Raw genomic sequence first — 26,585 nt, 5'->3', positions numbered from 1 at the left:
AATAGCTATTTCTTTACTACAAATAATTACCAAGAGGAAATGGAAGTTTTAGTGACTGTGGGCTGCTGTTCAATGAGGTTGTTCTAGATTTGAGACAAGTCCTAGACAAACATACGTTGTCTTCTCCTAATCCTGCACTGTCCAGCACACCAGACTCTACTACAAGCTGCTTGACTTTTGAAGCTTTCTCATCACATTAATAGTCAGGAAAACATTGCCTTTGTAGAAAGAATGTATTTGATTTACTTTTTCTTTTCCATTGAGGAAAAACTATTCTTTTCAGAGAATGGATGCTTAGTTGGTTATAAAACAGGAGTACGGTTTTTTATACGTGAAGTTAGTTCTTTTCATCCACTTTGCACAGACTGAAAACATGTATCTAGTGCCTTCTGTTTGCAAAGACTTTATTTAGAAGGGTTTTCTTTCCTCCAGGAGGGAGAACCTTGCTTCAGTTATGTTCCTTTGAATTACAATTAGATCTTTGAACTCCAGAGAGCTGAATAAACAAATTTCTCCCACCAATTTAATTATCCTGGCATGTTTGTCAGTACCAGCAGAACACTATGTAGCACATTGCCAATTAAAACTCTGCTTCTGATTGCCAGTAAAACACTACAGGTTCAGGTGTATGTAGTCAGTGGTACGTGGTTGGGTTGCCTGTTCTGGATCTCGGAAGCTGAAGCAGGGTGGGTTGGGTGGTGCCTGGAGGCTGCAGTCATTGGTAATTAGTACATATAATAAAGGCATAGATTAACCAAGCTTCACCAGCAGCTTCCAAGCTGAATTCAATGCAATGCAGACTGGCTCTCTTGTCCACGCTATGCATTCCTAGTTACTACAACACTATGCACAGTCTCAGGCTGCCTCAAATGTTACTGTACCTTCAGTACCTCCTGGGAAGCAGAGTCTTACACAGAGAGGCATAGATGTGCTGTGACTCTTTCCTGTTAGGTGTGCCCACAGGGAAGAAAGAAGCTAAAGCCTCTTTCAGAGTTAAGTTGTATTTGTGCAGTTGGCTCATAGCTCCCAAATGCGCAACACAGGAAAGCCTTCAGGCCATCCCCTCTGGGCAGGTAAGAGCAGGATGCAGCAGGGTAGCACTATAGGAAAGAGTGGGCAAGACCTCAGCTAGGCAAAGATCTGTGTTAACAGAATGGCTCTCTGAGACTTGTCTTTCCTTCACTATTGCACCCATGACCATGGCCAGCCGGGTCTGCTTTCAATCTTGTGTGCCAAGCATGAGTTCCAGCCCCCATGAGGATCTACTTCTCTGTGCTCTTTCCTGCTTCTGCACAGGTTCTGTCTGAAACAGGAAAATAATTATATTTTCTGCTTTTGACCCATTCATATCCAAACTCTACCCAAGGTTTAAGACATTTCTAGGATCATTAAGATTTTTCACATCCAGCAGTGTTCAAACTTTGTCACAGAAACAGGTCAGGAAAGAAGGGCACTGGCGTATTATGCAAAAACCTCATAATTGCCTAGCACCATTCAGCTGATTACCACTGACATTCTGAAATGAAAATATCTGATGATGTCATATTCTGAAGTAGTTTCTATGTTCTCTAGAACTGGAGGCACAGATTTTAAGAAAACAAAACATCCATTACGGCTAGTCTACACATTTCTGATTCCTACCTTGCCCCTTTTACTGTGCTAAGCAGGTTGAAATATACTGGATCTGCTGTCACAGTGCTCAGTAGCAGAAAGAAATGGTAGACAGACTTTTTATTCTCTCTGGGATCTTGTTAGCAAAAGTGAAAATGAAAATCATTGGCAAAAATTTGTGCTGAACTTTCCGAATGCACAATAAACTCAAGTTCATCAGAGTGGAGAAAAGCTGTGTGACAGTTTGTTTGAATGAATCTAATTATTGGTCTTGTCAGTAATGTGTTGCATCAAATTGTTCTCTCAAAGAGAAGTAATGCAACAACACTGTGTACATACTAAGTGATATTTTGGTGGAGAGTTGCATAAGCTAAGTGACAATTAGATTTGTTTCGTAACAGGTCCCACCTGAGTCAGTGAGAGAAAAAATAGGCATGCCAAAGGTGATAAGCATTGATGTTCCTTCAAATAGACAGAATATGATCTCAACTGTAAAAAAAGGAAAAGTTGCTAAGGTGAACTGTAACCTCAACTGTTATGTGACATCTTTACCATGAGTCTCCTTTTAAAAAGCAGACAATTTTTCAATGTTTTGTACAGTACTATTAAAACCTGAATTATGTGTGTGTTGTCTCCAAAGAGGTTGCCTACAGATTCATCTTTTTCAAGGCTTTCCATTTCTTCATTTTTATTTCTTTAACAGTTCCACCCAAAAGGGAGATGATGATTATGAAGATTACACTTCAAATAAGACTTGGGTTTTGACTCCTAAAGTCCATGAGAGTGATGTCACCCTTATTTTAAATGGCTTGCTGGAAGGATATGACAACAAGTTGAGACCTGACATAGGAGGTGTGTTGGTTTTCTTTTTAGACCACTTTTGATTATGCGGTGAGAAAGAATTTTCATACCATACTATGCTACCAAGGAAGCATAATCCATTCAAAGTAGTTATGAAAACAAAACACCATGTAGTAAAACATCAGTGGCATGAAAAGTAGTCATGATTTTTGAAGCTGACATAAATTAAGATTGCTAAATCTATCCTGAGACACCTAATTAGACTGTTGTGATTTGCTGAATCGGGCTGTTTATAATGATGCACCTGCATAGGAAGTTCATAATTTAACTTCTGGGGAATGAAAAGCAAGTTTTTATCTTCTTTGTATATCTAAGTGAGGGTGTTAGAGAATCACGAAAAACATATTGGAAAGGGAGGCCAAAAAGGGTATAACGCAGCCTGATCCTTGCATGATGTGATGGACACAGAGAGAGCCTCCAGGAGCAGCAGGTCTGTACTGACTGATGCAGCACGGGCCCTCTGCTTGCACAGCAGGGCAAGAAGTGACTGGGGAATGGGGCACAGAGGAACAGTTTCACAGAAGAAAACTGACAACTGACAACACAGAAGTCAAGTAAGGGCAACCTCTCTAAATTTCCACCACAGCCAACAGAAGTATATAGTCCCAAGCTTGGACTCATAATGGATACTTATTTGACTGAATCACCTTTTGCAGGAATCTTCCCCTCCACTGATTACTGAGGGAGCTCAAAGAGATAAATCTCCCTGAGTTGCTGCAAGTCAGTTTAAGAAGGCCTCATGTGGGCACAGAAGAGGCAGACAGTATCTCTGGAGAAGAGGATACAACAGTAATAAGATTATAGAAAAACGCAAAGAGAATTCATGGATGAGGCAGGCAGAGGAAAGCAGAGAGCAGCAAGGCTAATGAAGGAAGCTGTTTCTAACAAGTTTATAGAGGCTTATAAACTAAGGAATTTTTCACAGTGAGGGATAACATGAGTATTTAACCTTCAATGTATGTATATGGTGTAAATTAGCAGAGGAATTTGTCTTATTCTCCCAATCCAAGACTTTAGAGGTCAGAAAGGAATTAAGCATTCATAAAAGCATCTGGGAAAAAACAATCAAGTTTAAGTCAAGGTGTGTAAGAATAATAAAGCTACAATAAAGTAATTTCAAAATAAATTAATTTAACAACTGTTTTTCATTCCTGTTTTAGAGCCTTGAGTATTATTTTTGCTTTGGGCTCGTGAATTGTTAGTTACCTACAGACATCTCTGCAGGCATTATAATGTAAAACGAGTGATGCAAGACATCACAAGAATAAGTTTGCTTTTGTTGATAGTGTTTTGTCAGATGTGTTGCTGTGACCTGACACAAAATGTACATACTCTCAGTCAGATATGACTCACTCTAAGGTAACAACACTGGTTTCGGTATTCTCATAGCATACGTGAATTTGTTCTGATAGAATAAACAATATAAGAACTTTTCTCAAAGTGTCTCCAACTAATTTCAAACTGGAGACCGCTGCAAATTTGTATTTATTGTATATACACATTTAAATGTAAGGCAACTATAGCCATACAAGAGAGGTACTATAATAATCTTTTGTTTGTGTTTGACTTTCATGTAGTTGATTCTGACCTTCACTCATGTTACTGATTTTTCTTGTTTCTTTTACAGTTAAACCGACAGTAATTCACACTGACATGTATGTAAATAGCATTGGGCCTGTGAATGCTATCAATATGGTAGGTAAATGATTGCCAATTTTCCTACAATGTTCATTTTGTTACAAAGCCTCCATCCTTTATGACATTGCAAAGCTTCCATTACTTGAATGTTGTGCTATGCCTATATTATTTTTAAAATCTCATTATTACTATTATTATTATGGATGTGAGGACTATATGAGCTAAGAAGAGAAAGGGGACACTGAGCTCTATGCTGTAAAAATGTAATAATAATAATAATAGTTTTAACATAGCCTCACACTTTTATGTGTGCTATTTTTAAGTGCTTTGTGACAGTTTAGCTCCTGTAAAACTGAGCTTCCAGATTGCTACAAAATAAGGAAAACCATTCAGCAGTGATACTACCACTCTTGCCACTAAAAGATAAAAAGAAAAAAGCCTAGATCCTCTTTCCAAAGTTCCTACAGAAAAATATAATCATATCTTTGTATATGGGAGGGAAAGTTGTCTAGCCTTAGCACAATGTCTACTTCATCTTGTAGTTTTCATGCACAGAAAGAAATCTCAGATTGCTCTTTTCTATTCTATCGTTCCCTTTGCAGCTTCTGGCTGCCCAGTGGTGCCAGGGAAAGTGAGACTTCACCAACTCTGACATTAACTGGGGGGCACAGGCAATTAAGGCAGCCAAGTTAGCTAAAATTTTTCCCGACCCAGGTCAAAAAGAATAAGTAAATGTTCTCTGACCTGATCAGGCGTCAGCTGAGGTGTGGGGAAGTAGAAAGATGCATATACCACTCAATTCCTTCTCAGTTTCACCTGTCAGTGGGAAAATAACAAAATAAATTGTTTTTAAACCATAAGTTTTGGTAAACCATGACCTCAAAAATTGACAAAAACTTGTTTTTGTCAGTTGTAGTACCATCTTCTGTAGTTGACATTTTTTTCATATGAAATTAAGGAAAGTATATCAAGAGTTATGTGAAATGCTGAGTGCTATGTTTTCATCAGTATTTCTGGTTAACACAACAGGAATATACAATTGATATATTTTTCGCCCAAACGTGGTATGACAGACGTCTGAAGTTCAACAGCACTATAAAAGTGCTCAGATTAAACAGCAACATGGTTGGGAAGATCTGGATACCAGATACATTTTTCCGAAATTCCAAAAAAGCTGATGCGCATTGGATAACAACACCTAATAGGATGCTCAGGATCTGGAATGATGGCAGAGTGTTGTACACATTGAGGTATGTATACCCAACTTTAACTTCAGTTTCTCTAGGGAAAGCCAAAGAGAAAGGTCCTGTGAATTCAGGTCATTTGACATTATCCTGAAGGAAAAAACATTGTTTTGTTCCTCTTTACCTATGCATACAACCCTGAAAAAGGGAAATATTTAGAAGATATCACTTGCATGCATTTTCTATTGGTATATTGTCACAGTAAAGAGTTTTATGTCTTCCTATAGATTGTACTGTCTTGCTCCACACAATATTCACATTCCTATACTAAAATGAATATAAGCATTGTTATAGTAATTCATCCCCATTTTCAGGTATGTTTTATTGTTTGCTACTGGTTTGGTCCATATTGCCTTTTTCCTTTTTATTGGGTTAAACTGATGAATTTAAAATATCCTTGAATTAAGTAGATGGTATAAAAGGTGCTATTATATATATCAAAGGCCTCTTATTCTGAATTGATTACAATTTAGAATCATAGAATCGTCCAGGTTGGAAGAGACCCTTGGGATCATTGAGTCCAACCATCTACCCTACTCTACAAAGTTCTCCCCTATATCATATCCCCCAACACCACATCTAAACGTCTCTTAAACACATCCAGGGATGGTGACTCAACCACCTCCCTGGGCAGCCTATTCCAATGCCCGACCACTCTTTCTGTGAAAAATTCTTTCCTAATGTTCAGTCTAAACCTACCCTGTTGGAGCTTGAAGCCATTCCCTCTTGTTCTGTCAGTTACCTGTGCGAAGAGACCAGCACCAACCTCTCTACAGTGTCCTTTCAAGTAATTGCAGAGAGTGATGAGGTCTCCCCTCAGCCTCCTCTTCCTCATACTAAACAGTCCCAGCTCCTTCAACCGCTCTTCATATGATTTGTTTTCCAGGCCCTTCACCAGCTTCGTTGCCCTCCTCTGCACTCGCTCCAGCACCTCGATACCTCTCTTGTATTGAGGTGCCCAAAACTGGACACAATACTCGAGGTGTGGCCTCACCAGTGCTGAGTACAGGGGGACAATCACCTCCCTGCTTCTGCTGGTCACGCTATTTCTAATACAAGCCAGGATGCCGTTGGCTTTCTTGGCCACCTGGGCACACTGCCGGCTCATATTCAGCCGCTTGTCAATTAGAACCCCCAGGTCTCTTTCTTCCAGGCAGCTTTCCAGCCACACTTCCCCAAGCCTGTAGCACTGCTTGGGGTTATTGTGGCCCAAGTGCAGAACCTGGCACTTGCCCTTGTTGAAACTCGTACCATTGATTTTGGCCCAATGATCCAATCTATCTAGGTCTCTCTATAGAGCTTCCCTATCCTCCTGGGAATCAACACTCCTGCTTAACTTGGTGTCATTTAGCTAGATGAAGCTCCATCCTGCAAAAGCATTTCATTCCTTAAGAAAATAAGGTTTATAATTTCAGTGCTGGGCACTTAAGGTTTAATCCAAAACCTACAGCTATGCCCTGTTCCACTAAAATTTTCATGAATCTAAACTTGATATGCTCATCTCCAGATTTCTCAGTCACGTGTATAGCTTTTCTTTTGAGACAGATTACCTTTCAAATAATTGAAAAAATACCTTTTCAATAATTATGTGTATGCCTACACTTGTGTAACATATGCAATATATAACAACTCAAATATCATATTCCAAATGACCATATGATACTTCATAAATGTGAAAAATCTAAGTGCATGTTTTTTGTACTTTTTCTTACATGTGATATAATATTTAGTTCTATGTAAAATGTAGATAAAGACAACATTTGTTCAAGAGAATATATAATTTAAAATGATAGTACAGAATCAAAGATATTAGACAGAGGACCATCTAAGTTTTAGACTTTTAAAGTGTTTTTTCTGCCTTTGTTTTATTGGGTGCCAAAAACAAAGTTTTGAAGAAAAGTACACCCATTATAATTTTAATGAATAGGTTTGAAGGTTTGGTTAAGACAACCTTTTAATGTTGCAACTGACTGAATTACAAAATGGAGTTTTATTTCACAGTTATTTTACATTCATTACACAGTGTATTGCAAGAAGAGATAAGAGAATGATTGGAATTGAAATCCAGTGCAAATCAAAAGATTTGATAAAGATCCTAGGTCTGATAAAGATCATAGGTCCACTTTTGAAATCTAAAGTTTGGACTTAGCCAAACTACTTTCTCTTTGGATTTCGTTACCTTTCTCTTCAAAACCCTCAGTCTCTCTCATTAGAAAGGGATAAATCTGATAGAAATGATTGTCTGTTATTAACGCGTACTTAGTTGTTCCAGTGAGTCACACACAGCAAGCACCAGTAAGGATTCAACCTGGATTAATCCAGAGGTGAACTGTGATAGTATCATCACAGATCTGGGATTCTGTCCTGAAGAGAAGAGGGCTCTGCAAGAGCTGGCTGATTTTCTCTGCCACCTCCCCCTCCACTCAAGAACAGTCCATCCAGACCAGCAGGAAATCAACTGAAATTAGCAGGATCTGCATGGATCAATATAAAGATCCTGACAAAACTCAAATGTTAAAAGAAAATGTACTAGAGGTGGAAGCAGGGACAGGTGACCCAGGAAGAATACAGGGATACTGTCCGAAAACTCAGGGATGGGGTTAGAAAAGCCAAAGTTTATCTGGAGTTGACTCTGACTAGGGACATGAAAGCAAGAAGGGTTTCTACACATACAGCCTCAGCAAAAGGAAGACTAGGGAAAGTGTGGGCACACCAATGAACAGGAATGGGGACCTCGTCACAAAGCACACCCAGGTACAGAATTCCTTCTTTGCCTTCACTGGTAAAACCCTGCCTTCAGCAGGTCCCTGAGACAGGTAGGAAAGCGGAGCAAGAAAGACTCACCTTTGGTGGAGGAGGAATATGCCTGAACTGCCAGGCTTAAAGGGTTGGGACCAGTGGCACGAAGGCCAACTGGAAAGCAGTCACTAGTGAGGTACTTCCCAATTTTGTACTAGCCCAATACAGTTTAACATCTTCACATCTTCATTAATGATGAGGACAACGGGACAGAGTACATCCTCAGCAAGTCTGCAGATAATACAAAATTGAGAAGTGAGTGGTGTATCATAGGGTTGGGCCACCACTCAGAGGGACTACAACATGCTGGAGAAATGGGCCAACAGGAATCTCAAGAAGTTCAACAAAGGAAAATGTTGTCCTGAACCAGGGGAGGAATAACCCTATACATCAGTACAGGGTGGGTGCCGACCAGCTGAAAATCACCTTGCAGAAGAACACCTGGGGATCCTGGTGGATGTTCACCATGAGCCAGCCAAGTGCCCTTGAAGCAAAGGCAAGTCAGCAGGTCCATGGAGATGATCCTTCTCCTCTGCCCAGTACTAGTGATGTGTACCTGGAGTGCTGGTTCCAGTGCTAGGCTCCCCAGTACAAGAGGGTTATGAGATTACTGGAGCAAGTGCAGTGAAGGCCCACTAAGATGCTGAAGGGTTGAAAGCATCTGATGGGCAGGGAGAGGCTGAGGGAGCTGGGACTGTTCAGCCCAGAGAAGAGAAGGCTCAGGGGGATGTAATCAATATGTGTAACGTGGATGGGGGTGAAGAAGGCAGGGGTTGGAAGGCATGAAGAAGATCAAGACAATCTTAGTGCTAGCCAGTTATGGGCACAAACTAAAGAATAGGTAATTCTGTTTAAACATAAGAAAAAACTTTTTTATTATGAGAACGGTCAAACAGTGGAACAGGTTGTCCAGAAAACTCCATGCTTGGAGATGTTCAAAGCCTGGATTGTGCTTTGTGCTAGGGAATGAAATCTACTCAATTCCACAGAGAAAACAAATTTAAAAAAGCAGTAAATCTGAGCCTATCCCAAATTCAAACAGTGTTAAATATATTCACCAGAGCAAAGGAAATATCAAAAAAAGAACTTAATGATTTTTTTGGATCCATATTATGATTATTTTGAAATGAAACTGAAGATGATGGAAATGAGAAGAAAGGGCAATAATATTAGCACACAGTCAGCTCTCCTTCTTTGTCACAAACTTCCCTTAGTTTCAAAGCAAATTGCATTTGTTCCTAAACCCCTAATGCAGAAAAGTTTCCTTTTGCCTTAATTAACTTGGTGGCTAGTGGTCACAGCATCCTTCCACATCCTACAGTGTGAGTCTCAGGGAGTCATTTGTACACAGCACCTACATGCAGCAGTCAGGAGACAAACCCAGCTCACATTTGGACACCCAGGAAACAGCAAAGACCGTAAACCTACAGTTTTCCTAACAAATACACATCACTCAGCTCTTTTTTTTTTCTTCCTCCTTTTCCTTTTTCCCTCTCTCACTCCACCTCCTCCTTCCTTTCAAAGTCTAAGTACCTTGCTGCTGATGGGCCAGGGCTATGTATAGACTAGCAAAAATTAAGGGACTGAATGAAAAACGGTAGAGTTTTTAGCAGGCACATCAGGGAATACATCTCATCTAATTTTGGATTTCTAAAAGTATATGTCTCTCCCTGATCTATAGTACCTATACCATCTGAGTTATCATGGAGACTTTCCTGATATTCTGTGGAGAGAAACACCTTTTAGTATATTTTTCTTCTGACTTAATTTAAATGTCTTATTTTGGAATGAAATGAAGTATATCCTCGGAGCACCTTTCCACTAGCTATGAAGGAAGTCTAGATGGCTGTCTTGGATGTAGATGTCTAAATTTGGACTCCCATCCATCATTTCTGAAATAGCATTTTTGTCACGTAAAATACATTTCCCTAGTGCATTATGGCATGTTGTGACACAGAGATTTCTCACTGCTCATGAGACGACCTGTATATCTACTTATGGATTTGCCAGTCATGAGCAATGCTGCCATTTCAGATGCACAACAACAGAATTTTAATACCTAATTCTATTACACAGTCCAGAAAGTAGATGGTCACAGCCTACGTAACCAAAAAAGAAACATTGCTTATCAGTAACCACGATATCTTCCTATGCTTGGAATATCCAAATTAATACATACATGTCAACAGTTTACTTTTGCTTTCTATATATATCCATTATATATTTGCATATTTCACAGCCAGGTTCCATATTATTAAGAATCTTGTTTTACTTGCCATGATATAGCTTTCAGGACAAACTTCTCAAGTACGTTCTGTACATCCTGACCTCTTTCTCCTCAGGCTGACAATTGATGCTGAGTGTCAGTTACAGTTACACAACTTCCCGATGGATGCCCATTCCTGCCCCCTGGAATTTTCAAGCTGTAAGTAACATGCTTAGAAATACCCTTTTCTGTCCTTCACTAAACCATTTATTATAAATTTATATTTACATACTTAGAGTCAGCAAGGTTTATGTTGTTAAGTAGAACCATAGCCTAATGGTTCTCAGTTTTATTTTGACCTTATTTTCAAGTACACCGTATATGGTTACAAATATAACTGAGAAATGCTATGTAACTTCTGGGACCTATGCTTATATCTTAGCATAGCAGTAGAAATTTTTACTTTCAGGATCAAAGTCTCATGGCCTGATACTTTCTGTGCATGGGTGTTTCACTATTGCAATAGCTGGAATCAAGAGTTTGACTTTTCGAAGCAAGGTCAGGGTGTGGATTCCTGGTCCAGCTGTGGACTTTTTGGGCATAGCTGAAGGATGGGCAAAATTGCATTCTACTGGGTCCACAAAAGTGGAAAACTCATTTCTGAGAAATTTATCTCAAGTGATATTTTAATTTATAATAAATAAAATAAAATGTGACATTAAGTAAAAGGAACTACAAAGTAACTTGAGAAAAACATATCTATAATTTACTTGGAATATGCTTCTCCAGTTTTTTCTAGAAATAGAAAATAGCATTTTTACTCCCCAACGTATACTAAAATCCTAGCAATCACTATGAAACAAAGCATTCTGTATTTTCCATTGCAATAAGATGGCTACCCAAGAGAAGAGATCATTTACCAGTGGAAGCGCAGCTCAGTGGAAGTGGGGGACACGAGGTCCTGGAGGCTTTACCAGTTCTCCTTTACAGGATTAAGAAATACAACTGAGGTGGTGAAGACTACGTCAGGTAAGACAACTGATCTATTTACCTTCAGATTCATTTAGGTAGGATTTTATTAACAGAAAGAAAAAAAGAAAGATATCTCTGCTTAGAACTTAGCATTGGCACTTCACTGAACAATTACAGAGTTTTAAATACCTATAGAACCATCCAGGCTTTAGTATTTCCGAAGAAGAACTCACAGGAAGTAAAATAAGTTGTTTTCTACTGACCATTCTTGTCCTCCAAGAAATACTGTCAGAGCTGTCAGGAGAAAGCCACTACTACAAGGTGTGTGCGGGTGAGGGAATTTCCTATCCTGCTTCAGTGTAGAAAGCAGCACAGCTGAGCCACTAAATGATAACCTGATACTGAATCAAATATTTTACAATCCCAACTTCCAGAAACAGAAAGACCTGCACAGAAATTAAATTCAAAGCCCCAGCTTCTTACTACAGCAGCTCCAAGTTTATTTTGTTCCTTAAAACAGGGCACATTCCACTCTCATTAAAGAGAACAGCCTTACAAACCAGAGCCTCAGATGATTTTCCTGCATATTTCTATCTCCTTGGAAACAAGTAATGGAATTTAGAATGATAAACGAGGAAGTACTCAGTGTTTAATAAAAAAAGCAATTTTAACCCTGCTAACTAAGCAGAAAAATATGTTCTTCTGGATATATATATATTGTTTTATTTCTCAGTGGAAAGAAAATCAGTGAATATAAGAAAGGATGTAAAGAGGAATTGCTTATTAATATTCTTGTATGTGCATGATATCCCTTGTCTTTGATTTCTTACTTTCAAAAAGAATAGTGAAATGAAAGCAGTTTTTCTTTTCAGGTTGCTTTTGATTTTTACCTTATTATTCTGGCAAATGTATTGATTTCAATTCAGACATCTGTGTTAATTCTGACTTCAGAAATATCCCCATCCATTTTATTTTGAAAAGGTCAGCATTGCTGTTATATTCAAAAGGAGGGTGAGATGCGCTAGAGTTGAGAGGAGCCTGCTGTGTGTTACACTGGAGTGCAAACAAAGAGGCTGAGACTTAATTCAAGTTCCAACTCCTGAATCACTGGACATTAAGCACCAATGACATGTTTAGTCTTATGAGCAGGGCAAAAATGGAATGAAGCCTCCCAGCTGTAGCCACATTTGCCTTATGGCATCTTCTGCCATTTTAGCCGAGGAAGATATTTAGTTGGCTATTCAAGAAAGCATTTGACCTTTCTCATTTTCCCAGAAAAACAAAAATAAAGGTGCAAAAGAGGACAAGAGAGCAGGATGTGTGCAAGCCATAGCTGCTAATAACTGCCATTGCACATAACATAGGAGAATTGCTCTCAAAGCAAAAATATAAACAGCAATACATCTCACCTCAGCCTGCCCCTGCAACAGGCAAAGCACAAAAGGGAGCAGTGTACCCAAGTGTGGTCTAAGGTCTCATCCTGCCCAGGTTCAAAACTAACTCTATTTCTGCCTTAGTTCGAGTTTATTTGCACTTTTTCTTTCCTTTTCTGCTTAAGCCATTCTCTCATAAACTTTTTTTTTTTTCGGCCAGAGATAGAAAGCAATAAAATCTTAACATGCTACAAGCTTCAGATCCACTGATTCAGCACATCTTGCACTTGTGAATCAGAAGTACTCTCCAATGTTCTGCTAATGTGAAGAAAGTGCACACTGGGAAACAACCAGTAAACCACAGAAAGCAAAAGGATACTTTCCCATGCAAAGAAACCCTTTTCTATTTTCAGGGGATAGCCATTCAAGCTTGTAGTACTCACGTGGCGTACTACCATAATGTTGCATCAGTAGTTTTTAATATGACTACATGCACCAGCCCTTTTAATTTGCTTTAAAAAAAAAAATAATTAGCAGCTAGCATGCACTTTAAAGCAGCAAAAAGTCACTCTAGTCATCACTTGATTCCTAAGAAGAAATGCTTGTGAAAGCTACTCACCCTGCTGAGCTGCTTTCAAAGACCTGCTGAGTATAAAAACTTGGGAAAATGTCCTGTGTATATATTTCTTTTGCTGCAGTTATCTATGTTTAATTTTCCTTGCTCCTCTTGTTTTTATGACCACAGATATGCAGGAAAATTAGATTTGATTTTGATCTAGGTGCAGTATCTAAATAATTAGAAGGTGGGGAAAAAACCCAACAACAAAACAGAGATTATCACAAGTCTATCTCCTACAAATATTTTGCTAAAGCTGGCAGAGCCTGAAGAGTGTTCATTGCTTACCTAAGTGCCTTACTAGCATGCTAGGAACTACATTCAGTTGAGTACTCCTCAGCCAGATCCATACTCTACCTACAATTACTCTCTTACAGGCACACATTTTCAACGGTTTCCCCAAAAGAAAAGACAAGAAAAATATTCCAAGGTTATAGATTTATCAGCAACCTATGTGCAGCCTGAGTAGACAAGTTTGAAATGTACGAATTTGTACAAATACAAATGTTAGAATGCCCACATAGCCTAAATAATCTTGAGACTCTATGGAACCAATTGCCGTGCTGCATAGAACAGAATTTAGGTACGAACTAATGACAGTTTCACTGCCAATACTTCGGGGGGGATATGAGCAGTGGAATATATGAGATATATACTGGTTGTAGTGAAATATACATATGTATATATGACATATGAAAAGTACAGTGGAGATGGCAATGGAAAGATTACTGAGAAGCTGGAAAGAGGACTATACTATATTTCCAAGAACTCTTCCCCAAAATTTAGATGACAACAGAAAACAGAGAAACCTGAACACAAGAAGAGGGAATTAGAGAATAGGAGATTGAACAGTTACGGAATAGAAAGAGCCTGGGAGTAGTGTTAAGGCATTTGAAACTGGAGTAAATTTTCCGTGTCTGTATTTACTCTATTTCAAAGCCCTTGTTTCCAGCTTCATGCCTCCCAGTGACTAACACATTCTAGGCCTCGAGGGCTATGCTTGCTTGCTGACAGGAGCAGAAAAGAGAATCAGAAAGGATGGCTGAGACTTGGTAATTACAAACTCTGTTACCTCTCTTTCTGTCATGCCATAGCTGAACATTTGAGATCTGGGCTGAGTTACGGGCAGAGAAGGACAAGGATTGTTTGAGTGTAACCTTCATAAGATCTGATGGACTTGCTGAAGTGACTACATTGATCTTCTGCTCTTCCTTTGCATTTGCTGCAGAAATATAAGCTTAACTGAAAGGGCCAGATGTTGGAATTCTGTCCCTGATCAGTTAGCAAATCCCAACAACAGCAGAAAAAAGCAACTGGAACATTACAAATTATCCTGTCTGTTTCTCTTATCTGAAATGAATCAAACTGAATTGTCAGCTTGTTTCTCTCCAAACTGAACATTCACATGTGACTCTAATTTTCTTCGAAAGTCACAGAACAAGCAGTAAGAAGTGACTTAGCTAATGGAATCCACCGTCCATTAATAGTGGGGACTGTTAGGAAAAGTTAACTCTCAACCTTTGGCCCTATAAATATTTCATTAAAATGACTAAATACTCAGTACATTTAATAATATATTACCTGTATATATTTTTTGCTTTTTCACTAAAAGCTATGATGTGTAAACAGCAGTGGTTTAATTCAGATTATTTGCAATAAAGTGTATGTCAAGATACAATATCATCTAAGTTACATAAGCTACTACAGTTGACCTCACCCAACTCAGATAGGTTTAAGATTTATTGTATTGTCGACATATTCCATAATCACTGCTCAAACAGTGCATATCATGGTTGTTTATTAAGAAACTATCATTTCTGTGGGGTGACCTTTTTGCTGACAGTATAAGGCCCTATCCACTGAATAGTAGTAAGATTCTCCGATTAAAAAAAAGGGATGAACTAATGGAAAAGCCTTGAGAATAAAAATTCACCAACTTCTGAAATGTGGATGGACACTGCCGTGCATAGTTCTTACAAAGAAAGCATCAGATGTACAAAATCCTACCTCAAACCTAATGCTGAGGTTACATAGAAAAGCCAGTTGCTTTCTGACATGCTCAGAGTTCATGTTATACTTGCAGTGCCTTCAGTTATTAAAGGCTGTGTGATTCATTAGACATATGGTCTATACATGGAACAAACGTAAAACTATGGCAAATGTGGCAGAAAATGGACACAGCACAAAAAGAAAGAGTTGTATCATACAATAAGCAGCAGTAATAAAGCAAATAAAATAAAAAATGACTGCTCCAGCACAGGATGTACTTTTGCATCTTCCATATTCTTATTTAGTATTGCACAATACATTTAATCAAAATGAATGTCAGTTCTTCTTTTTTGCTTTAAAAACTATTCTATATCTAATTTCTGACCTTTTATATTCACCGTGGATTAAAAATAAGAAACAAATTAGGTGAGAAAACACTCCCGCAAGCCCACCACTTGTGAATCCCATCAGCAAATGCAGACGTTCTTCACTTTTTTGAGGTCAAAATGAAAATATTACAGAACTTGTCTAGAATCACGTATAGAACAAAAGGTGCCTATTGCTTAGGAGAGATTTCAAGGAAGGTTTTCTAGAGAACTATCTCAACTCAGACTTGACTAGCGAGAACAATGAGCTTTCATTTTTCTCATTGTTACTGCAATGCAACAAGTGATACGGAAGTATAAGATTTGAAAAATATAATGCACAAGTGGATGACCCCGATCAGGGAAGCATTACACTTTGAGAACAGAAAAATAGAAAAATTCCAGAATTTGTACTTAGTTACTTTAAATAAAGAGTGAGATTGTAGGAAGGAAATAATCAAATGCACCAATATAAAATATAAGTAGTTGTTTAAAAAAAACCCTGGGGGCTGTAGTAGTTCGCAAACACACAAGGACAGAGAATGTGATACCATTGCAAGAAAACACCTTTTCTAGGATGCATTAACCTAGGATGCATTACACAGTGTTCTGTGTAAACTTGGCAGAAATATTCACTGTTCTACTCTGTGAAAAACTGATGTGAACTGGTTGCTGCATTCTGTTTGATTAAAAAAAAAAGTTCACTTTTAAGTGCAACATTTTAACAGGGGAGTGCAGGAGAGTGTAATAAGTAAGGGGTTTAGAAAATATGACCTATGGAAATATTTGGAAGTATGGAACTAGTCTGGAAGAAAATATAATTGGTGATCAAAAGGGTAAAACAAACACACTGTTTTTAAGCCATAACAATAATCAGCACTAGCGCATACTAATTAGGGAGATTATAGAAATCCTAAAATCAGAGGTTTTATGAAATCACACCTCAGACCAGGAGGAAAGGACTAGCTTATATCTTGAAATTCTTTCTGTCAATAGGAATGAATTTCATAAAAAATACTAGACAAACTGCATTCTACTCACTATTCCAATGTTTTTGAATGTATAATATACTGTACTACGCAAAACAGTTTGTGAATGTGTAATTATTCAGGACAGATGGAGCTTCTGGTATTCCCAGTTCATTTCTGTGACTGGGTAGTTCCTTTTTTAGACCAGACATTGTGTATTGCTTAATCACAGAATCCATCCTGAATTTTTAATTAGGTACAAAGGCATTATAAAAATAATCAATAAATCGCAATTCAACAGGCTGCACAGGATCCACGAGACTGGTGAACCAATATCTGTAAATTCCTTTTTATTTTCTTCTTGTTCTGTGTTTTACAGAGCTAATCGGAGCTGTGCAGCGGAGACAGTGTATTGTTTAGTATTGATAAATTGGTAATTAAATATTTATCTTGCTATGCATCTATTAAGCCACATAAATAGATCTGGCTCTGCTTTCTGTTTTATCAGGAAGATGTGGTGAAGGCTATTATGTTGTGGAAGAGGATGTATTAGCAGACTTTTATACTTTATTTTAATGCTGTTATTGTAATGAATTGACCCGCTGGCAGGCACACAGGATGCCTCTTCCCTGGAAGTGTTCAAGGCCAGGCTGGATGGGGCTTTGAGCAACCTGGTCTAGTGGGAGGTGTCCCTGCCCAGGGCAGGGGGGTTGGAATTAGATGACCTTTAAGGTCCCTTCCATCTCCGTCCAAAAATACTTTGTATCCAATTTGCAAAGGAGGAAAGGCTGACATAAGCTTTAAGTCAGAAAATCCAGCCTATTATTAAATTCTTATGTGCATCTTTACTGTTTATGGTTTAGGAGAATATTTATCTTAAGCTGTATTAAATTATTACCTTAAACATACTTGCTAAAAGAATACTGTCTCTGTAGGACAGTGAAACATTTAAAGCAATAGGCAGACACAATGGACTGAAAGGCCTATTTTTCCGTTTGCTGTTTCAAAGGAAATCCTCAAGATAATAATCCTTAAGATAATAACCCTAAAATATCTTATAGCTCCATCTTAAGATTTTACTTCTCATATAAATATTCTTGACACCTGTCCAGAAAGAGAGCACCAGGGAATATTTTTGCTTATAAATTATTCCTTTTTTAAGTTATTTTTTATTTAAAGTGTCCCCTATTTTAACTCACATGAACCACTGTTTACCATTACTGTACCCAAGATAGGATTATTTGAAAGAAAATACAGGAGGAGTTGAGTTATTTAACTTTCATATACCACCATTATGAAGGGTTACACACAATTCTGTGAGCAGGAGGAAGATCTTTGTTATGGTGGTAGCTTACAAAGTTTGATATTGGTGTCGGAATAAAACCAGCCTAAGGTAACTACTCCCGCATATTTTTTTGATGGACAATGAATAAAAAACATTTATCAAATATGAATAACACACTTTTCTCAAATAGTCCAGATACTCCTATCTGTTCAGTCAGTCATCAAACCACAGCAATTAAGGAACGTTTGCTAAAGTTATAGTTGCTGAAAAGTTTGTTCATTGAAAATAATTAGTCTACTTCTCAGGATCATGTCTTTGAAGAGTAAAGACGTAGTACAATTCCCTCAGTCCCATGCCTGTTTTTTACTCCACATTTTCACATCCAACTTGGTTAATTGTGTGGCAAATGCGCATTTATAGATGAATTCACACGATTGCATAAATGAACTAATTCAGTAAGCAGGCTCTTTGGTTCCCCCCTGTCATGCACGCATCCAAGACCTGTGTACGTGCACTTTTTCAGAACTGCAAAATCAGAACACCTTAGAACCATTTGTCTTTATACAATCCCTGTGAAGCAGATAAAACAACAGGATCAAGCTGAAGGCTATCTGAGAAACTGGACAACAAGCTGCAGACAAGAGGGACAGAGACCTCTCCTGGAATGGCTGGGAAGGACTCGAGACAACTCTATTTGGGTGTCTATTGTAGTGGCTGCTTCTCGGCAGCATCCCAAAAGACCTGAGAAAATCTGCACGGTTGCCTTCCCACTTTCTTTATTCATCCAAACACTTCCCTGTTCATCCTCTGGTCTGTAGTTGTTTTTGAAATCACTACGGACCTATTCCTGTGACAGCAGAGCAATAGGAAAATCCATGCCACCTTAACAGTATAGGCTGAGGAACAGGGAATTTAACGCAAATGACATATCCAACAAGAAAGCCTGTAGATCCAAGTAACAGATATAATAGCTAGCTTTGGCCTGTTTTCCTGCTCCATGCTCAGTTATGACTGCAATAAAAAGGATCTTTCCAGTTTATGCGGCAAGTGTAGTTGCACCCCTGTGAAAGGTTCCCATAACATCGTTAGCTGCTGTAAGACTCCTCAGGCAGAGCTCGATGGCCAGCAGTGAGATGCGCCGAGCCACGGCAGTAGTGACTTGAGTTGTGACTGAGGATTGAAGGGCCATCATCGCTTTGGTGTTAATGCAAAAATGCATTCACTCCTTAACTTTTCTGTCTCTTTCACTGTGATATGCTAGAGTTTTGCAGTTTAATGGCAGGAAAAAAAACAAAACCAAACCCACTATTCCTGTGGAATGAATATATTTAAAATGCTCACAGATTGAAAGAATCTGACTTTTCTGTTGAGGTTTGTATCTGTATAGTTTCAGGTTTAGGCATTCAAGTTTGCCTGCTTTTAACTAATCATATAAAGAGTTGAAAGGCTCTTTGATGATTATTTTTATCTTTTGAGAGGGGGGGTTAAAGGCTTTCTTAAAATTCCAGTAACAGTAATTCAGCCCTTTTTTACTCTCAGTTTTTCCTAGACTCAATGTCAACTGGGTCACCACAGAAAAGTAAAATCATGACTGTCCCCAAAGAAAAGGGTTGTTGAGGCCTGAATCCTCTTTCAACCCACCCCAGCATGACTTCCCAATTAAACAAAGACTCCTGAGGGTCAAGTTTATTTTTTGGAGTTTGTCTTTGTGAAGGTTTGCCGTATCTGAAAGCATTGCTGGCCACAGTTTAAACTGAGCTTTAGAAAGGTCGGGTAGGGATAAAAAGGCTTAATATACAAGTAACCAGAGAATAAAGGATAATGTGGAATCTTATAAGCATTTCCACTGAATCTAATGCAGGGTAACTGCAAAGGCACAGATGTTAAAGGCAAGAATGGTTTTGAAATAAATATAGTTTTGTGGATATAAGAGAACATTGGCTTTAAGAAATAATATTTGTCCATTTAATAGCAGGAAAATAATTAGATCTTTTAGGAAATTTAAATTATTTAAAAATAAATAAAACACATAATTTTGAATGCTTTTAATTTTATGATAAAATGAGCAAATGAACAGAGTGATTCTATGTCTTATAGCCTTTCTTGCAAATAACTAAGCATACAATTTTTTGTGATACCTCTAATGCCCCATGAATGTATTTTCATATGAACTGATGACTCTTTGAGACACAAAGCATATTAACATCCCAACTCCCTTTTTTAATTCCTGTTTGGAAATTAAATCATCATACTGCATCCACTGATTGACTTCCTCAGAAACTGTTGCATTATCACAAAAGAAAATCACTATAATTCCATACTTTGCAACTGGAACTAGATTTAATTATAACGAATTGTGGTGAGAAACATCTGATTCAAAAGAATTAGACACAATGCTCAGTAGTTGAAGAACAATGTATATTCACAATTATTTTAGCATTAAAATAATTCTGAATATTAAGCATTTTTTAGAAGAGTTTTCCTCATACTGAATAAGTATGTTCAAAATATTGATTTAAATAAATGTTTTACTCTTCTGGTTAAATAATTAAACTTCAAACAATCCTGTGATAAACTGGAGGGCTCCTGAGCACTTCAGCTTTTTGGCTGAAGACTCACAAGGTAACCTCTGTAACCTGTAAACTGACCAGCATAGCACTGATGGTCAATTCCCCCACTGATGTTTCACTTCTAGACACTTTCTGAGTTCAAAAAATGTTTGTAGTACAAATATTCTAAGAAAATTTCTTTCACTTTTTTTTTCTCTTGGTCTTACCTTACTTATCATCTTCCCGCTCTTCAGTGGAGAAAAACAAACTTGTTAAGGAAGTTTGAAGGTGATGACAGCTTAATCTTCATGATAGGAAGAGTGTAGGGATAGTCCATTTGAAATAAGTTTGGATTTCCCTGGAGCACATATATGTCCTAAATAATGAACATACACCTCTAAGGCAGTTCTTATACAGTTAAATCCCTTCAGTTTGCAAGTGCAATTTCTAGCTTCTCAATCTCATGTCATTACATAGCATTTTTAGTAACCTACCTATATAAGATGCTGTTTGTTGGGGGAGGTTGTCACTATATTTGAATAGATATAATTGAAAGATGGAGTGGAAGTTAAGACATACAAGTCTGCATAACAAGAGTATCTGAGTCAGGAGGCATCAATGGGAGCTAATAATACTCAAATAGAGCCAAATATCCCATGTAAAAAGCAAATGAAACTAATTGAACACCACTAAGTTTAAAGAGACCCTTTGTTTTTTAACATTTTTGTATCAAATAGAACAGGAGAAACAAAAAGAAAATAAACTAGAGTGTTAAATGAAAATGTGTACAGTATGTACAACCTTCCAAAACTCTCTGCAGTACCTTGTGATTATAAAATGTTCTACTTACATTTTTAGATACGTTATCTACAATTCCATAAAACCATCCAAAACCAACATATTCTCACTGAGGAATACAGTAGTGCAAGCTTGACAAGTGGGCCCACGTGAACTTTATGAGGCTCAACATGGCCAAGCACAGAGTCCTGCACCAGGGTTGGGGAAAGCCCCAGTACCAATACAGGCTGGCGGGACGAAGGGATTCAGAGCAGCCCTGCCAAGAAGAACTTGGGGGTACTGGTGGGTGGAAAGCTGGACATGAGCCAACAATACGCGCTCACAGCCCAGAGAGCCAACTGCATCCTGTGCTGCATCAAAAGAATTGTGGCCAGGAGGTTGATGGAGGTGATTTTGCCCCCCTACTCTGCTCTTGTGAGACTCCACCTGGAGTACTGCATCAGCATCAGCATCATTCCTCAGCACAGGAAGGACATGGACCTGCTGGAGCAGGTCCAGAGAAGGTCCACAAGAATGATCAGGGGGCTGGAGCACCTCTGCTATGAAGACAGGCTTAGAGAGTTGGCATTGTTCAGGCTGAAGAAGAGAAGGCTCTGGGGAGACCTTATAGTGGCCTTTCAGCACTTAAAGGATGCTCATACGAAACATGGAGACACACTTTTTATCAGTGCCTGTTACAACAAGGGGTAATGTTTTTAAACTAAAAGAAGGTAGATTCAGACTAGATATAAAGAATAAATTCTTTACTGTGAGGGTGGTGAGACGCTGGAAGAGGTTGCCCAGTGAGGTGACGGATGCCCCATCCCTGGAAACATTCAAGGGAACATGTCAGGTTGGACAAGGCGCTGAGCAACCTGATCTAGTTGAAGATGTCCCTGTTCATTGCAGTGGGGTGGAACAGATGATCTTTAAAGGTCCCTTCGAACCCAAACTATTCTATGATTCTATGATAATGTTAAGCATAGTAGTAATGTTCAGATATTTGTCATTATCATTTTATGTTTCACAAACATTAACTCCCTCATTTTTAGTGGTAAAAAAAATTCTTAATTGTAAATAGCGTGTGTTTTACCATCACCTTTTTAAACAAGGCATAATGGTCCTCATTTTGATGTACATTATAGAAGCTATAAATATGCCACTTATCTCAAAAAGTGATAGTCTATTAAGTGAGTTCCTTGCTACTCTCAAGAAGACTGCATAATTAAGGCTAAAGAGCTGCAGGATAAAATTTATGTAATAATACTTTCTTGTATCATGCCCTACATAAGAGAATTTTGAAATATTTTTCAAGATTTAATGCACGAAGTACCACAACACCCTTTGTGTGTCTTAATGCTAGTGACTAGAACTAGTCATGAAACTAGTCAGCAAATTGCTATTTGGGTTTTTTTTGTATACAGTTCTAAGAATCAAGAAAACGATCAAAAAATTTGACCATCACAAATGCTTTGTTCTTGTTAATTGTAGCTCCATTTCTTCTCTTAATCTTGAGAATATGAGTTTGAAGATGAAATAGAGCCAGACAGTACAGGTAAAAATAAGACATACGAGGTTGCTTCTGTTCTGTTAGTGTATAGGTTAAAAAAAACCCCTCTCTTTCCTTGCCTCCCTCCAAAAATCCTAAAATGAGTTCACGCCCTGTCCGTTCAAATCACAGACAACAATACTTCCAACCACCCTTGTAGTTCACCAAAATGTCCTCTCTTATATCACTGTAGCAATCTACTGGTCTGGAACACAGCTATTAGATTGTTTCAGCTGCAAAATCATAAAGTGAAACAGTAATGTCTTGGAACTGCATATCTTAACTTTGGTTGTACAAGTGCAATAGTGATAACCAGGGCAATTCATGACAGCATACTGTCACTCCAGCTACATTTACTCTAGTGCTAAGGATTTGAGCTGTGAAGTAAGAGTTCTTGAATAACTCTATTTGTTGTCATCCTGGGAAAAGCAAGAGGATTATTGAATATGAAGAAAAAAGATTAATTTTCTTTTTCTTATTATTATTTTTTAAAATAATAAGTGTCAAAAATGGTATGACTAGATTTAGCAATACTGCAGAAAAGAAGTAGACTTTCAAGTATAGGTAGACGAAGTCCCTGATATCCTTCAGTTCTGACAAAGACACTATACCTCTGTTGACAAGAAAAGCAAAGAATTTCACTGGGAGAATGTATTACTAATGAATAGTGCGAATATTAAAAACCCATTATGGCTCTATCAGTCCAAGAAGAAAACTGAAAGAGGAAAAGATCAACCATCTGAATACTGGAATATGGAAACACAACGTTTCTCTGAACTCATGAACTGGTTCTTTTTATGTGCCAAGAGCAAATCCCACCAGTGCCCCACAGAGGAAAGGTACCACAGTAGCCCCCCACAGAAGGTACAGCAATTTGTGTTGGAATACCATAGAATCATGGAATGGTTAGAGTTGGAAGGGACCTGAAAGATCGAGTTCCAACCCCCCTGCCATGAGCAGGGACACCTCCACTAGAGCAGGTTGCTCAAAGCCCCATCCAGCCTGGCCTTAAACACTTCCAGGGATGGGGCATCCACAACTTCCCTGGGCAACCTGTTCCAGTGCTTCACCACACTCACAGTAGAGAATTTCCTCCTAATATCTAATCTAAATCTCCCCTCTTCCAATTTAAAACTATTACCCCTTGTCCTGTCACTACATCTCCTGACAAGAGTCCCTCTCCGGCTCTCCCGTAGGCTCCCTTTAGATATTGTGATCACGGTAGCATTATTTCAGAGCTTTATAATGACTAAGACTGATGATGTTGAACTTCCTACCAGCCAGCTGATCTAGGATAAACCAGCGGACACGTCATTAGATGTGGTAGTGCCAGTTCTGTGCAGGAGGATGAATCATTTTACACTTGCAATAGTTGCCACAGCTCAGGTTATGTTCTGAAACAAGTCAATATAAAAGCAACAACAAGCAGACATTCCCCTGCTGAGTTTGCCAGCTTTGGTGCCCACCTCTTCTTCATTAGGTAGCTTTAAAATTAACCATACTCCCTAAATATAATGTTGTACTGATAAGGCTGATGAGTCGGGAGGAAAAAGTCTCTGCCTCTTATCTCTTTATTTCTGGCCCACCTCATTCCTAGTGCTACATCCTTAATAGTTTTAAAACAGATTTTTATTTCCTGGTGTGATAAAGAGATTTTCTCTAGGGAGAATTAAGTAAGAAAAATGAATAGTCCTCTGAGAAGAAATGCTGATTTCTTACAGATTTACATCTCATGGCAGAATTCCTGACTATCTAATGAACATGTAAATGCCAATTTAAGCTTTTTGAACAGCTGAAGCATTCCTCACAGGTGTTCTCCAAGTCATTTCTCTGGAATCTAAAAAGAAGCAAATTCATGCCTTAACCTTTCCTGGGAGGAAGAGCGTATGGAGTGCCTGATGTTGTGGAAAGCAATAGGGTAGCATTTTATGACACTCCCTAAAATCCCCCTACCTGTCTTTCTGACACTTTGAAACTTTTGTCTTAATAGTTACAATTGATTAATATTTTCAGAATTATAAAAAAGGAGGGCCTGAGATAATATAACCTTGATTTCTCTTAGAGGAACAGGATAAAAAGCAATATATTTATCTAAACTTTAACAAAAGCTTAATAGTACCAGTTTTGAGGCTTAGAAAAAAGGGCTATTCGTTATTTGTTTTATTTTTAATTACATTTCACAAGCCATTGTAATTCCAACTTCCAGATGGGAATCAAGCTCTACAAGCCAGAATAACCCAATGAGGATACTGGGAATTAAACTGAAATCAGGAAACAACTGAAACAATCTGAGAAGTGTTCAGCCTAATATTTATAGGTTGAAGAATGGCAATTATTTTACACACAGTTCAGATAAACTGTTTGGATTTGGTGAGTGGAATTAAAGAGACAGTAATTTGCTAATACATACTGAACTTTCATATGAAGATTCTCTATCAGACTTGAGAAACGTTCTTAAAGTAATATTTGACTCCAGCACCTCTGAAAATGCAGCCCAAGCTGAAGTTCTTCTTATATACAGCCTACACTTCAAACTAGGTTAGTAAAATGCGGGAGCTTCATTCCACCTGTACTAGGTAAAATCAAAGATAATTGTATGATAATTGTCAATATACCTGAATATTGTCAATATGTGAATGCAGTGCCCATGCACAAAACTTAAAGTATAATATAAAAATAAATTTAAGGGAAAAAGTAGCCTTTCAGAAAAGGGCAATGAGAAATATTATTTTTTGATATGGCAAAACTGTAATTCTATAATTCACATACTCGGGGAATGCAAACTCTTTCTTCTAGATATAATTTCTGACAGCTGAATTTTTATCCAAGATCAGGGTTGCTAGCTCATGGTAATACAACTGAACAAATAAATTGTTTCATGTTGAGCGCTGCTTGGAGAACTTTGTTTACATCTGCGTTCATATTTTCAAACGTTCACTTTGCTTAGAAAGGTGTTCACATAGCGTTGTTAGAATCAAGAAACAGGGAGGAAACAACATCAGTAAAACATGTATTTTTCAAAAACTACCATCAGCCATCCTCTTTTGAACTTATTCTACTTCTAGAAATAATAAAATTTTTAAAATTCATCTGGCTGGGAACTGTTGGGAACTGGCTGGGAACTTGAGAACACAGCTGTCATTTCCACAGTGAAAACTGAAAGTCATGACAAAACCCCCAAACCTCGGACTTCTCTTTCTCACTCTACTGCAGTATTCTGAATGCTCTCTTGGCTCTGGCTCCTCTTTCCCTCCCCGCTGCTGTATGTGCATATGAATGGCAAAGTGCTTGCAGGGAAGGGGGCCAGCAGAGCTGAACCACAATGGAGGCCTGCGCCATGGAGGAGGAGTGCTGCATTTGCCCGGTGGGAATGCTGGTTTCCTGAAGGAAACTGGGTGGCATTTCCATATCCACTTCCCTTCCAGAAAACTCATGAGCCCCTTCAAAACAAATATTGTTTTGTTTGGTGTAAGAAGTTATTGCTTGCAATTTTATTGCTTTGCCTCTTGGGTTTAGACTACCCTTCTCTCTTATGGCACCTGAGGTAACATCGTGACTGACTTTGCCTCATAGAGAATCTCTCTACCAAGCTACACCTGCAAGACATGAATGACCACTGCATCATTTCTGCATCCAACCTATCATCTCAACTCTTCATTCTTTTGTGATAGCAACCTCCGCGGAAAGATAAATGCAGAAAGTATTAGATAATTCTTTTGAGTATATTAGCCTTTTCTGGTGCCTAGCAGCTTTAGCTTTCTTTGGGCTACAAACACAGCAGCT

General features: G+C 38.3%; 1 protein-coding gene across 7 annotated transcripts in view; it reads left to right on the top strand.

Moving 5' to 3' along the window:
* GABRG2 (gamma-aminobutyric acid type A receptor subunit gamma2) overlaps positions 1–26,585 on the top strand; it is a 73,886-nt gene that overhangs the window by 21,791 nt on the left and 25,510 nt on the right. For 6 of the 7 annotated variants that reach the window (XM_074156541.1, XM_074156536.1, XM_074156539.1 and 3 more), the window contains exons 1-5: positions 2,310–2,463; positions 4,100–4,167; positions 5,140–5,360; positions 10,496–10,578; positions 11,251–11,388. In XM_074156541.1, coding sequence (XP_074012642.1) covers positions 4,126–4,167; positions 5,140–5,360; positions 10,496–10,578; positions 11,251–11,388 — 484 coding nt within the window. In that variant the 5' untranslated portion in view covers positions 2,310–2,463; positions 4,100–4,125. Of the gene's footprint in view, positions 1–2,309; positions 2,464–4,099; positions 4,168–5,139; positions 5,361–10,495; positions 10,579–11,250; positions 11,389–26,585 lie in introns of those variants that run through there. The other variant, XM_074156535.1, reaches the window with a different exon arrangement.

Source organism: Numenius arquata, chromosome 11 (genome assembly GCF_964106895.1).
Source record: "Numenius arquata chromosome 11, bNumArq3.hap1.1, whole genome shotgun sequence".
NCBI lineage: Eukaryota > Metazoa > Chordata > Aves > Charadriiformes > Scolopacidae > Numenius > Numenius arquata.
The sequence above is the reverse complement of the archived record's forward strand: the minus strand, read 5'-3'. Positions and strand labels throughout refer to the sequence as shown.